Source organism: Cotesia glomerata, linkage group LG4, assembly GCF_020080835.1.
Source record: "Cotesia glomerata isolate CgM1 linkage group LG4, MPM_Cglom_v2.3, whole genome shotgun sequence".
NCBI lineage: Eukaryota > Metazoa > Arthropoda > Insecta > Hymenoptera > Braconidae > Cotesia > Cotesia glomerata.
In genome coordinates this window covers 12,051,467-12,066,575 of record NC_058161.1, presented here as the reverse complement: position 1 = coordinate 12,066,575, position 15,109 = coordinate 12,051,467, and the positions used below count along the sequence as shown (strand labels likewise).

At 29.9% G+C, this 15,109-nt stretch overlaps 1 protein-coding gene across 2 annotated transcripts in view; it reads right to left on the bottom strand.

The window, feature by feature from the left end:
• Positions 1–325: 325 nt before the first annotated feature.
• The window catches only part of LOC123264431 (suppressor of lurcher protein 1), a 157,047-nt gene continuing 142,263 nt past the window's right edge, over positions 326–15,109 (bottom strand). For both annotated transcript variants that reach the window (XM_044727725.1, XM_044727726.1), the window contains 4 exons: positions 13,724–13,911; positions 7,700–7,907; positions 5,050–5,294; positions 326–1,518 (listed from right to left, as the gene is read on the bottom strand). In XM_044727725.1, the coding sequence (XP_044583660.1) occupies positions 1,448–1,518; positions 5,050–5,294; positions 7,700–7,907; positions 13,724–13,911 (712 nt within the window). In that variant the 3' untranslated portion in view covers positions 326–1,447. The remainder of the gene's footprint in view (positions 1,519–5,049; positions 5,295–7,699; positions 7,908–13,723; positions 13,912–15,109) is intronic.

The following is a 15,109-nucleotide window of genomic DNA, read 5'->3' as shown; positions in this document are numbered from 1 at the left end:
ATATGATCATATAAGATTAAATCTTTGGCCATATATGATTATATACAAACTAAATGATCATATAAGCATTATATGATCATATAGGGCGTATCTGATCATATATGGTTTAAAATGATATATGATCATAGGTATAAGGTAAAATATCTGGCGATATATGATCATATAACACTAAAAATCTTATAAAGTTAATTATTTGATCATATATCGTCATATAATTTATATATGACCTTATATGAACTATATGATCAAATATGTCTTATATTCAACCATATATGATTATATATGACCATATAACACTATAAAATCTTATAAGGTTAATTATCTGATCATAAATCGTCATATAGTTTATATATGGTCTTATTTGAACTATATGATTATATAAATTTAATTTTCAGCTATATATGATCATATAAGTCTAATATTCAGCCATATATGACGTATTTGATCATATATGATTTAAAATCACATATGATCACATAAACCACATAAGAAAATGCCATAGAATTGTCATATATCCCCAAAATTGTTCACATATCATCATATAAGGTAAAATATCTGGTGATATATGATCATATAACAATATACAATATTATAAGGTTAATTATATGATCATATATCGTTATATAGTTTATATATGACCTCATATGAACTATATGATCATATAAGTTTTATATTCAGCCATATATGACCATATAACACTATACAATCTTATAAGGTTAATTATCTGATCATATATCGTCAGATAATTTATATATGATCTTATTTGAACTATATAATCTAATATAAATCTAATATTCAGCCATATATGACCATATATGACGTAACTGATCATATATGGTTTAAAATCACATATAACCACACAAAACAATACCATAAAATTTTTATAACCCCAAAATTGACTCATATGATCATATAACGTAAATGTAAAATATCTTGCGATATATGATCATATATAATCCCTTTTCAATAGACTATAAAATTCAAACTAACAATAAATATCACATAACCAACAACAAAGATAATAATAAAAGCTAAAATATAAAAACAAAGTTACCCGAGTAGATTGTCAATAAAAGTTGGCTCCAATCACCACTTGTCGATTACAATTCACAATCTTCCCTATATATAATACCTTATCAAGATTCAATCGACCTACAAAATAGCTCACACAATACAAATAACTCGTCCTGATATTGTAAGATATATCTTTTTAAATACATGAATTTATTAATACATTATTTACACATACACACACCTTAACCTCAAGAGGTCCGTTGTATTTTAACAATACATTCTTTTTTTTTTTTGGTTATGTTATGTGTGAAGAAGAATTTAAATAAGTCTTTATTTTTTTTTTTTTACAATAAAATTTTCACAGATTTTATTCACTGTTGATCCATAGTTATTAATTTTATCAGTTTGTCGTCGTCTACTATACTATATATACCTAGTAAAATTTATCGGTGATAATACCGATTATAAATAGGACATATAATCCTAGTATTACTGCTTTTGACGCTGAAACAGATATTAAAAATATTTTATTAAATTTGTTATCTTATTCTATTATTCAATTTAAGCCAAATATATGATTTTGATAACAATTAAATATATATAATATAATATAATACATATTGCAATCATAGTTGTGTCAAAATGGCGAATATCCATCACACGGAAATACCAAATAGCAAAATGATTGTCGTTATTATAATCAAGTATGTTATGCATAAATACAATTGATGATTTTCAACCGAGTTTGTTGCGGGTCTACCTTTTCCGGTTATTGTCAACCATATTTACGAAATACATATATATATATTATAAATACTAGAGAATATATCCACACGCTCAGAATTTATTATTATCTCTCTTTCAGCATGCATTTGCGGTATGAAATATTGGGAGAATGGATGAAGGTACAAATTAGTTTGGATTCAATGAAGCTGCATGCTCAGCGTTCCCTCGTTATTATCTGCGCTTACATAAACAAATATCGTCAAATAATATTAGCTTTGATAACTTAATTGTTTGGATTAGTTTAATGCCAAGGGTATGTATGCTAAATGTATATATTATGTAACATGTCGGGATTTTTGGTAGCGGAATTTCTAAGTCGATTTCAAGGATAGAGGTAATCATTAAATTGGCGCAATTCAAGTTATGTAATATATTTATTCATTTTATCTTCATATTTTGCATAAAAACCTACATGGATGTTTTTGGTAGGATATTAGTGTCATTTAAGCATAAAATATCCTTATTAAAAATATCCATGAAGATTTCTATTGAAATCCACATTAGAAAGAGACTTTTAAAGTAATCCATGATTCAATGTAGGAATCTATGGATTCATGTAGAAATCCAAACCAGAAACTGGGTACATGAATTTCCATATGGAAATCCATTGGAATTTTCTAACCCAAGAATTGATTGATAAGGTCAATGATGCTAATTTTCTGAATTCTAATTGACGAATTGGCTGGAATTGATTTCAAAGAAGACTTATCCCTAGTAGCAATGGAATTGGGCAAAATTCTTTGGCAAGATACTTGGAGAAGCACTTTGTAAAAAATTGGACAATTCTCGACCAAGACACTTGATCAAGATTCTTTATCCAGACTGGCGGCAGACTTGGGATAGTCTGTGCCCAGAATTTCACCAGATTCTTGGCCCAGAGTCCTACTAACATAGATTTGCATGAGAAACGCAAAAAAAACGACGAGCGCTTACCAATTTCCCTCTTTTCCACTTGAATGTCAAAAGTATAGTATTGCAGTGGTTTTCATTTATAGTCTAGTCAACAAGTTTAAAAAATTAATTTAGCTTGCTACGATATGTAAAAAGTTGAATTATCGCAAGAAATAGTTAAAGATTTTTTAATAGAATGAGAACCTCTACTCTATAGGATAGTCCCAAACTTTAGCAATAGATGGCCCCAGATTTCTGGTCAAATTCTTGACAAATTCTGACTACAGTCTGGCTCAAGTCTTGGCCAATAATCTTGGTCAACAATCTGGACCAATTCTTGATCTAAAATCTTTCTAAAGTATCTTGATCCATCCTGGCACAAGGCTTTTACCAAATTGCTACTAGGTAAGATCTTTTGATATATTGATTGGCTAAAGTAATTTTTTATTGAAATAATGGTCATTTATAGGCGAAGAAATTGTGATAAAAATAGTGAGAGAAAAGAAAGTAAGCTTGGAGACTTGTAGTGTCAAACTAGTGGAAAAGAAGCTTACGCCCGGAATCTTAGCAACCTGGTATGTAACTACAACAACTGCCATTACTATCACTATTACAGTTGACTTCTATCGCAAATGCAATCGTTGCCGCGACATTTGAGACATTCGAAGGAGGTTTTTGACCCTCGAAAATCTATAAGACTTTTGTAAAATTCGTACTCGCGCAAACTCCGAGCTAAGAGAAAATAGGTGCAAAGCAAAAACATATAAGTAGACAAATATAAATCCAACAAAAAAAAAAAAAAAAACGAGAATAATGCGCTCCCCGTTGCGTTATTGAAATATTTTCATACACATGTTTATGCGCGACGTATTGTGCTATTTTACAATATTGTCTTCCCTGCCAATAAATTACCGAGAAACTTTTTCAATAAGTTTTTCCGTAGCACAATTAGGTCCCGTAAGAAAGTTGTAATGTTAAAATTTTCCTTTGTCACAGTCTGCAAATTAATTCATTTGCTGCACTGTTTTTTTTTTTTTTTTTTTAGTTTTAAGGTTCTAAAACCGAAATTCTTTTTAATCTTTTACAGAGCTTTAAACGGATTTATCAAGCTTTATCCGTCCTTTATTTAATTCTCAGGCTGTATTTTTTTATTATTTTTATTTAGTTAACGTTTTTCGTAACAAGAAACGCCGACGATATGCGGGCAGGAAACGGATATCCAATTGGATTTTATCTTTTACTTATTTTACGAGAGTATCGCTATTGTAAAATATCCTATTGAGAGTTTTTAGTAAAACAAAATCACGTTTAATATTGGATTTTATCTGTGCATACAATTATATCGGAAGTATTACCAGTAGCAAGAATGCTAATAAACGCCTGGCGGGTGGTATGATACTAATCCATTGAAATAATTGCAATCCGAACATCAGGGACCAAAGAATCAGTTGTATGTCATAAGGAACATATCAAAGGATACGTAAATTGCAATATTTTTTGTGTTGACTTTCACCACTACCCAAAAAAATTTAATTCAAATTTTTTTTTTTTAATTTTTTGAACGGCTCTAGATTTTTGTTTTTTGTAAACTAACAACGCCAAAATGAATATAATTAAATTTTGCCGCGAGGTGGCGCTAGTTAACAGTTCTAATGACGATTTTTACAAATGATGAAATGCAGTGAAGCGGAAAAGTAAAAGAAAATAAATAAAGTCACAAAACATGCAAGGTGTCATATCGAAAGTATTACCAGTGGCAAGAATGCGAATAAACGCCTGGCGGGTGGTATGATACTAATCCACCGAAATAATTGCAATCTGAATATCAGGGACCAAAGAATCGGTTGTATGTTATAAGGAACATATCAAAGAATACGTAAATTCCAATATTTTTGTGTTGGCGTTTATCACGACGCAAAAAAATTTCTTTGAATTTTTTTTTTTTTAATAAAAATTTTTTTAAGGCTGTATATTTTTGTTTTTACAAACTGACAACGCCAAAATAAATATTTTTAAATTATGGCGCGAGTTTGCGCTAGTTAACAATTCTAATGACGTCATTAGGGTTGAATTAAGGTTATAGAGAGGATAAGAATGTTTTTACAAATGCTATAATGCGGAAAAATAATGGAAAAAAAATTATTTAAAATCAGAAAACATGCAAGGTGTCTATTGTAAAAGTGATAGACCCGAAATTTAGTAGCGAATTAATTCCTGAGAGAATTATAACGACATTAAATTAAACGAAAGGTTACTTTAATGGCTCCCTGTCAGGTGACTAATGGGGAGTACGATAAATATCGATTATGCAAGGGGCTAGCGAGATAAGATGTAGAATTATAGTGATAGTAATCTTACCCGTAGAAGTGGATCCATTAAGAGGTGTCTTCATCGTATAATTATCCTCCTCGTCGAAGAAGACATAGCTGGCATTGAAGCCTGTCCCGTCCAGCCGATCGTTACTTTTGAATGTCACCCGGAAGAACTTCCGGTCGCTTTTGATGTCGAACTCCTTCAGTTGCCCGCAATGTCGCGAGTGCTTCCGATCAGGTGACATATAGTTTGAAAATTCGACGTAATCGCTTGCTGACACTGCTTCACAACTGTAACAAAAGATCCTGTTAGAACTTCAAGCTGTCTTGAATTCAACTTTGACGGCATTGTTTCGATAACCGTCATTTTTTATTTTATATATCAATACTATCAATAGTGAGTGCTCAATTTTTTTGGATAAGTAGGATTGATATTTGTTCGGGTTTACTTTTCCTTATTTATTCGGACCTAAGTGGCTATTTGGGTGATTGATTTGTTATACCAAAAAGCGTCTTCTTTATATGTACCCAAAACTAAAGATATGTCTTTTTAGGATATTTCTTAGCTTTCTGGTTGCGTTTCTTTGATAGTGACTTATGATGCGAATTTATCATCTATTAATGTCAAACAAAAATGTCACGGTTATTTATGTATCCATTGTGACAAGGTAAATGGATAACTAAATCGATTTCGTGACACAAGTTTATGGTCAAAATGTCACACTATTGTCGTTTTTTTGATGTATGGATAGTTTATTTTTATGAATTAACTTACTGAACCAAAAAAAAAAAAAATAAATAAAAATATGGAATTATTCAATTTTATCGTTGAAAATATAATTATATCTTGATTTTTAAAAGATTAGATTTTAGACTCTAATTTTCAGACAAGATTTTTGTTAAGCTCTCGACCTTCACCATAAAAAACCCTACAAAAAATGTCTGGAAAGTTTTTTTATACCACCAATATTTTCGGAGATATCGCCAATTCAAAAGTGCCCAAATATATAATTTTATATAGAATTTCAAACTTAAATATCTCAGTCCCTAATTATCGCACAAAATTCTAATTAGGCTTTCGACCTTTATCTCAATAAACCCTACAAAAATATTTTTAAAGTTATTTTATATCATCAATATCTTCGGAGATATCGCCATTTAAAAAGTGCCCAAATATCGACGGTCTAATTAGCAATTGGTCTAACTCCTTATTTTTTAGAGGGTGATTTTTTAACATTTTGATGTAGTAATAGTCCAACTATAAATTATTTGACTGATCCTAACCAAAATATTATATCTCTATTAAATATTAAATAGTTTTTTAAAGTGAAAATAAATTTCGAACTAATTGTATTTTTGTACAAATGGAAGATTTTCTAAAATGGAGTTAGACAATTTGCTAATTAGAACGTCGATATATAAAATTTCAAATTGCGATTTTGTGGGTATTAATTATCGCACTGAATATTGGTTAGGCTCTCGACCTACGTCTCAATAAGCCCTACAAAAACATTTTAAAAGTTATTTTATATCATTAATATCTTCGGAGATATCGTCATTTAAAAATTACCCAAATATATAATCTTATATAAAATTTCAAACTTAAATATCTCGGGTCCTAATTATCGCACAAAATTGTTCTAGCGTTTAGATTTAAGAGAGTTTGCCGACCTTTGACCTAACTATAAACTAAAGGTAACAATCCAATCCCGAAAGTGGTGAAAAATATTGATAAAGAATGTTGACAACAAAAACAATTAATTTCGGCAATCAAAGTTGATCAAAGCGCGTCGAAATAACAACTTTAATCTAAAACTCTAGTTTCCAATGTCATCCATAGACGTCAGCGTCACAATATCGCTCACAAAACAGTCTCCAAACTTTACATCACCTTTATTCTCATGCGTTGTCTATATGTGTACAGAGTATCTCGTATCCGTTGTCATGCAATTGAATTTAGTAGTAAACATGGAACTTGTTAGCCAAAAGTTTTACAACCGGGACAGTTTGTATTAAGTTATCCCTCAATATTCATTAGATTAATGAAACGTCTTTTTGTTTCAAAATTTCCATCAATTTTATTATCAAAATTAATCCATAAAAATATCAGGCATCCTTGAATATTTTTTAAAAAATTCGGTCACAATTTATTGTTTAAACATTAAAGAACTAATAAATAACAATATTTATTTTTTGGTTCATTTTTTTTATGAAAAAAAAAACGGAATTTAAAATTGAAAATTTTCGCGCGAAATTTGAATTTAAAAAAATCAATCTTCAGGGATTTAATATTAATTTTTTAGTTTCTTGAGACTATTATCAAGTATAATTAAGATACTTTTAGTGTAAAAAAAAAAAAAAAAATAAAATATGACGAATTTAAAAAAAGTTTTGTATGAAGAGAACTTTAAATGGTTAAATTAAGTCAAGGAAGATAAATGGTTGAAAGTTTCTCGATTTAGTAAAGTTAATAATGAAAATAAATATTGACTGCACAGTTAATGTAAGTATTGAAGTCTGAGAAATATTAATAATAGTAGTAAAAATAAATAGTGTGTTGATGTAAAAAAGGTAAAATGAATAAAAATATATATTAATATAAAATATGGGTGGATATTATGTCGAGGATGTAAATATTCGAGGTAATTAAAGTTTATTAGATTATTTAAATAAAAATGTATTAATATAAAACTTACGGTAGTACTCCTTCAACGTCAAAATAATGGAAATGCAGGTGAACTTTTTCCGTCTGCTGGCCGTTAAAAAAATAGTGGCACTCTGTGTCACGGGGATAAAATCCAGGATAATTTGGTGATGCAAATGTACCATTTCGTGTTTCATTACTGTTGAATACAAATGCGCATGTAAAACTGGATTCTTGTCGTCCAGTTGTTATTCCGAAGTCTAATTAAACATGCGAACAGAACAAATATTTATATATTCATTTATATTTATGCTTACACCTTTATTGTGCTGCATAAAACACGTGGAGGGGATAGAAGCCTGATTGAAAAGATTTTTTAAGCTTTAGTTCTATTGTAGGGAATATAATCAATTGAATCCTATAATAAAATTGATCTGATTGGTAGAATATATCATAAGCATGAAAATTTATGCAAACACTATATTCAAGCTCGCGCTTGCGCGCGCAAATTTAATTCTAGTTTGGTATAATGGAGATGAATAACCGAATTAGTTTATTGTTGTAAATAGTTTTGTAATTATCGTCCGAGGATTTGGTTTATTTTATGCCATTGTTCATGAAAAACCATATAAAAAACATTTTAAAAGTTTTTTTTGTAACATTAATATCTTCTGAGATATCGTCAATTCAAAAATACCCAAATATATAATTTTATATAAAATTTAAAACTTACATACCTCATTCCCTAATTATCGCACAAAATTTTTACCAAGCTTTCGACCTTTAGCATTAAAAACCCGACAAAAAATGTTTTGGAAGTTTTTTTATATAACCAATATCTTCGGAGATATCGCCATTTAAAAAGTGCCCAAATATATAATTTTATATAAAATTTCAAACTTAAATATCTCAGTCCCTAATTATCGTAAAAAATTCTAGTTAGGCTCTCAATATTTATTTGGATATAAGCTCGAGGAAAATAACAATATTGATTGAATTTATTAGATGATACTTGATTTTTTTGAAAAAAAAATATTGACATGTTTCGGATAACCAAATGTTAATATGGAACAACGAGATGTTGATATGATATTCAACAGCAATTATTTCAAGTAATTTGAGATTTTGAAAAGTGTTGTACCAGCAATCAATGCTAAAAATAATAGTGATAATAATAATGGTAGTTGTAACAGAAAATATTGGAATTTTTGTTTTCATGAGAAACTGATATTATAAATCAAATAGATTCCCGTTGTTTTAACCCGATGAAAGCTACAAATCGACGTTCCGTATTGTGAAATATGTTCGACTTAATAAATCGATAGAGACAGGAAGCTTCGATGTTTTTATGTTTTATTGTTTATTTATACTGTTTGGTTAGGCAATTTTGTATTGAAGTTTGTTAAAAAGAATTTTCCTAATTATTGCACGAAATTTTTGTTAAGCTCTCGACCTTTGTCTCAACAAACCCTACAAAAACATCTCAGAAGTTTTTTAATATAACCAATATCTTCGGAGATATCACCAATTATAAAGTGCCCAAATATATAATTTTATATAAAATTTCAAACTTAAATATCTCAGTCCCTAATTATCGCAAAAAATTCTATTAAGGCTCTCGACCTACGTCTCAATAAACTCTATAAAAAACATTTCAAAAGTTTTTTTATATCACCAATATCTTCGGAGTTATCGCCATTTAAAAATTACCCAAATATATAATTTTATATAAAATTTCAAACTTAAATATCTCAGGTTCTAATTATCGGAAAAAATCCTGCAAAAGCTCATTTTTTTCTCCTCTAAATCCCCTATACATTATTATTTTCCATTTCCCTTTATCTCATTCTTCAATTTAATCTAAAAAAACGCCTGCCAAATACAAAATAAAAATAATTACACTCCCACAGTAACTCATGACATTATCCGAGATGAGATTTAAATTTTAATAACCTCATCACAACACAAGGCTGCTCATTAGCATAATAAACATGCGGATGAACAACGGCCATATAAACAAATAAACAGAGCAAACAAAGCGTGTCTGATCAATAATTCACAGGTAGTCACTGTAAATTACACTATTTGTCGGATTTTCATCCCCGTCAGTTTATCGAATTGTCCTAACCCACTTTGATCCAATTGTTAACAAGTCAATGTCATTTATTATTTCGATCAACTATCAAAAATTATTTTACAGATAATTAATAGGAAATTTCCAAGAGATGAAAATTTTTTTTTTCTAACTTTAACGTCATAAGATTTTTTTCTAAATATTGACCGCATATATTTAAAAATATTTAATTAAGCTGTCACCTGATAGATTGTTTTGTGCTTTTATATATATTTTTTTTAACAAAAATTTTTCATTTTTTAGCGATTCTACCGGTTGACTTTTTTTGTTTACTGACAAATCGTCAATACACTGGGGTTTTCAACAGTTGACATGTAATCACCGTCAGGGAGTACCAATAACGTAGGGTAGATGGGTGAGTAAAAAAAAAAATATTTTTTTATTGATTGTTACTTAATTGAACAAACACGGGGTAAAATGGTCGTTGTTAAAAAATATGTATATATGTTTAGTAGTATAAAAAAAAAAAAAAAAAAAAAAAAAAAATAGAGCTGACAATTTAAACTACCAGCAATCTAACAACGCTTTGATTCAAAGAGTTATTCCCAACGAGTTTGTCACACAGGTTCGATAAAACGATTTCGGCGGCAGTGAAACTTCCATTTCCCAGCTTATGTGTTTCGGTTATCGCTCTAAGCTTGTCCTTTTGTCGACTACTAGATAACCCGGTGATAATTTAACGGTAGTGTTGTCGACAATGAAGATTTTATTGTCAAAGAGAATACCTTAGTCAATTATTCATTAGGCCGAGCATTTTAGAACACTTGCGATTTTAGCGCTGATTTTTTGCAAGGACCTTCGGTCTACCATTCTAAGTTTAGTTATAAAAAATCAAATCAATCGGACAATTAGTTTCTGAGTTATAGTCATTAGAAAAATTAAAGCACAACCCAAAGTGCGGCAATTAAATAATTAAATTGCAATTTATGGGGTAAATATTGAAGATACGGAAAAATCTTGAGACTTTTTTTTTAGAGCTTGTAGATCTCTATCGAAAAGGTCTTTATCAATTTTTCGATATCATTTATCATTTAGCCGTAATATTCTCTAAAAGATCAGTAATTATTTCCTGAAGGTCAAATCTCAGTTTTCTATTTAATATACCTTAGAAATAAATTTCTGCAAGCGAGAGAGAATAGCGCCACTTGGCCACCTAGCGGCAACTTTAAGAACTAAAGTTTTTTTTCCCTGTATTTCTTGGAAAAAATTTTAACTTTTTGTTATATTTCCTGGAAATTTATTTCTGCAAGCGAGAAAAAATAGTGCCATTTGGCCACCTGGCGGTGGCTTTTAGAACTAATTTTTTTTTCGCTGTTTCAGACAATTCTAAGGCTTCTGATCAATTTTTCCTTGTCAATTTTTCTATATTTTGATTATTTTCAAGTCAGGAGATAAAATAAGACGACTAACAGGTTATGTGGGCCCAGGATTTATTAGAGTAATTTTCAAATTCAAATTCTGGCGTAAATATTGGAGATACGAAAAAATTATAAGAAACATTTTTTGTAGGGAATTAAATTCTCTATCGAAAAATTTTATCAATTTTTCCGTAAATCTAACCGTTTACCCACAATTATAAAATAAAATATAAAACCTTATTTTTGGTATTTTTATGGATCAACTCATAAAAATAACACTAAATTTTCATTATAATCACAGCCATCAGTTGTACTTTAACCATTTAACACTCTAAAAAGCGTCTTAACGCTTTTATCCTCGGTAATGCGAGAAGTATTCGTAAAATTGATAAAGTTTCACTGGAAAAAACTTTTTCTTTAAAGAACCTTACATTTTATATATGATACGATATAGCTATCATAATATATAAATACAAAAAAAAAATTTATGTGAGAACCATTTTATTCTTCTATTCGGTAATATTTTTTTTTTGAAAAAGAATTTATAGGTTATACAAAAGCGTAAAGAGATGTTTTGGGGTTGAGACGCTGGCACATGTTTTGTTAACGCCAGGTTATGTGTAAGGGCTTGAATTTATAAGCTCTTGAGAAGGGATAAAAAATTTTTATTGCCGTATAGCATTCTCTAGAGCTTTTCACAATTTTTATTTTCTAATTGGTAGAAAAAAAATTTTTTTATTTTTTCTGAAGTGTGAAAAACTTTTCTGGGTTGAAAAACATCTAAGTGGAAAATAATATCCCGTAAATGATAAACTTTGTTCGTATATGAAGGAACAACAGTTGCCAGATATCTGAGAGAGTTTGATGAATCAGAGTTTTCTTGGCAACTATTTCCGGGTTTCATAGCTCTAGCTCCCACACGGAAATAACACTTGTCAAAGTTTAGTTAAACTTTCTAACTGGGCAAATGCTCTGTGTTATACCTTGGATGATATTAAACCGTTATACTCAACTAAAGTGTCTGTACACATAACATACACGGGGTAGCATGTTTGCCTAGTGACGCAAAAACGTTGACGGTTATGGTCTTGAATTTTGCAGCTGAGTACTCAAACAACATTGTTGAACTTTCCATGATATTTCAAGATATAAGTGCTTCGACAGTTTTTTAGAAAGAAAATTATGATTTTTATATCCTGGAAAAATATTTCTGCAAGCGAGAAGAAAATGTGCCACTTCGCCACCTATCGGTGACTTTTAGAACTAAAATTTTTTAATTTTTATTTAGCTTCTATTAAGGCTCCTTTTTTGTTTTAGTTATTATATACTCTGGAAATTTATTTCTACAAACGAAAAGAAACAGCGCCACTTTTTAGCCTAGCGGTGATTTTTGGAACTAAAATTTTTTAAATTCTTTTTAGATACTTCAAAGTATCTACGACTTATTTCACAAAAAAATTTATAATTTTAAAACTTTTAATTAGTATTTTTAATAATTAATGTCTCCATTTTTTGTTAAGAATTTTTCTTATGTCTTTAATAACATAGATTGAAATTTTGACTAAGAAAGTGTTAATATATATCCTGGAAATTTATTTCTGCAAGCAAGAGAGAACAGCGCTATTTTTCCACCTAGCGGTGATTTTTGAAACTAAATTTTTTAAAATTATTTTTAGATATTTCAAAGTATCTACGACCTATTTCGCAATAAAATTTATAATTTTGAATCTTTTAATTAGTATTTTTAATAATTAATGTCCCAATTTCTATTTAAGACGTTTTTTGTTCGTTTCATTGATAGCAATTAAAATTTTGACAAAAAAAAAACGTTAATAAATACGCTGGAAATTTATTTCTGCATTCGAGAAGAAAAAGCGCCATTTTGTCACCTAGCGGCGACTTTTCGAACTAAATTTTTTTTTCAAATTAAGCTTCTACTAAGGCTACCATTTCTTACAAAAAATTGACATCCTGTCTTTTGGTACATCCCACTAGCGATAAAACCAATCGATAAAAATGAAAACTTATTTCCGTCAATCTAACACGCAATAATTCACTTCTAGGTAAAAAAAAAAAAGTAGTGAATAAAATATAAAGTAGAAAAATTTGCCGTGAAAAACATTTAAGTTTGGACATAAAATGACGGCATTATCTTGTTTTTTCGATGTCATAGTTTGACGTTCGAACCTACGAGCTCGTAAATATGTCATCCAAGGTTTGGCTGCCGCTCAACAAACTAAAGAACACATCACTGCGTTATTCCACTCGTTCCCTGAGGACCTTTCAGTCAATTGGAAAATTCCACGTCTTTCGAACAATATATAAGTCTTATATTAAGTGTATTCACATGCGAGGCTTGATAAAATGTATGAAAAAATAGGTGGGCCGTAAAAATTGAAATAGAAAAAAGAAAATTGTTTAAACTCCAGATAAGGTGCTTTGGAAGGGGGAAAGAGGGCATAGAGGTCGCTTTCTATAGCGCTTCTTATCTCATCCACACTGACGGTTTTATGCAGCCTCTGAATAGAATAGATTTGCTGGTGGATATTTCCTGTCGAAAGTTTGGTCAATAAAATTTACTCACTCTCGGTAAATGAATATATGGCTTTGAAGCCTCGTGCCTGTCGCGATGACTGAACTCCATGGAATTCCAATAAAAGCCGAGCACCATTGCTCATTAATGGCCGGGGAGTTGTCCCACAGAATGCGTCGATTCTCTCCATTTTACCGCCAATAGGGATAAACGCCACCAAAGAATCCACGTTATCACATCTGCAACAGATAAATGAGTGTTAATACCTACATATGTTTATCAGCCAATTTCGATCACATATTTTACTAATATCGCTCTGATAGCCAATTTTACGGATAATATAATTTTATACGGAATTTAAAACTTCTGTAACTCCAATACTAATTGTCACACGAGAATTTAATTCAATTCTCGACCTTCAGCATTAAAAACCCTATAAAAAATGTCTTGGAAGTTTTTCTATACAACCAATATCTTCGGAGATACCGCTAGTTAAAAAGTGACCAAATATATAATTTTATATAAAATTTCAAACTTAAATATCTCAGTTCCTAATTATCGCATAAGATTCGTATTAAACACTCGACCTTTAATATAATAAGCCCTACAAAAAATGTCTTGAAAGTTATTTTTATATCATCAATATCTTCGGAGATATTGCCAGTTAAAAAGTGCCCAAATATATAATTTTATATAAAATTTCAAACTTAAATATCTCAGTCCCTAATTATCGCACAGAATTCTGTTAGGGCTCTCGACCTTTGTCCTAACAAACCCTAAAAAAACATCCCAAAAGTTTTCTTATACCACCAATATCTTCGGAAATATCGCCATTTAAAAAGTGCTCAAATATATAATCTATACTAATATTATAAAGAGGAAAGATTTGATTGTTTGTAGGTTTGTTTGTTTGTTTGCATAGAATAAGCTCCGAAACTACTGAACCGATTTGAAAAATTCTATCACTGTTGGAAAGCTACACTATCCCCGGGTGACATAGGCTATCTTATATTATAAATAATTCAAAAATTTTTGTTACATGGCCGCGTTCATACAACGACATAAAACGACATAAAATAGGCTTCAAAACTTTCAATAAATTTATTTCTCATCTATACTAATATTATAAAGAGGAAAGATTTGATTTCGACTCCGTCGAAAAAAAAAAATATATTCTACACCTTTGATCTCGAAAGTTACAATATATTCCACACACATCTTGGTTAACATTTCGAAGTAGAATAACAGGAATAAAAATTTAAAAATTTAAAAAATTAAATTAAGCCAACGAGTATAAGAGAGCTTACTCAATCTTGTTATCTGATTCGTTTGTAAACTTTGTAGAGTCATGAGGATCTATACACGCTTTGTTGGAACTAAACAAGATTTCCACTCTGGTAGATGCCCTCGGCAACGTATCACAATCGCAATCCCTTT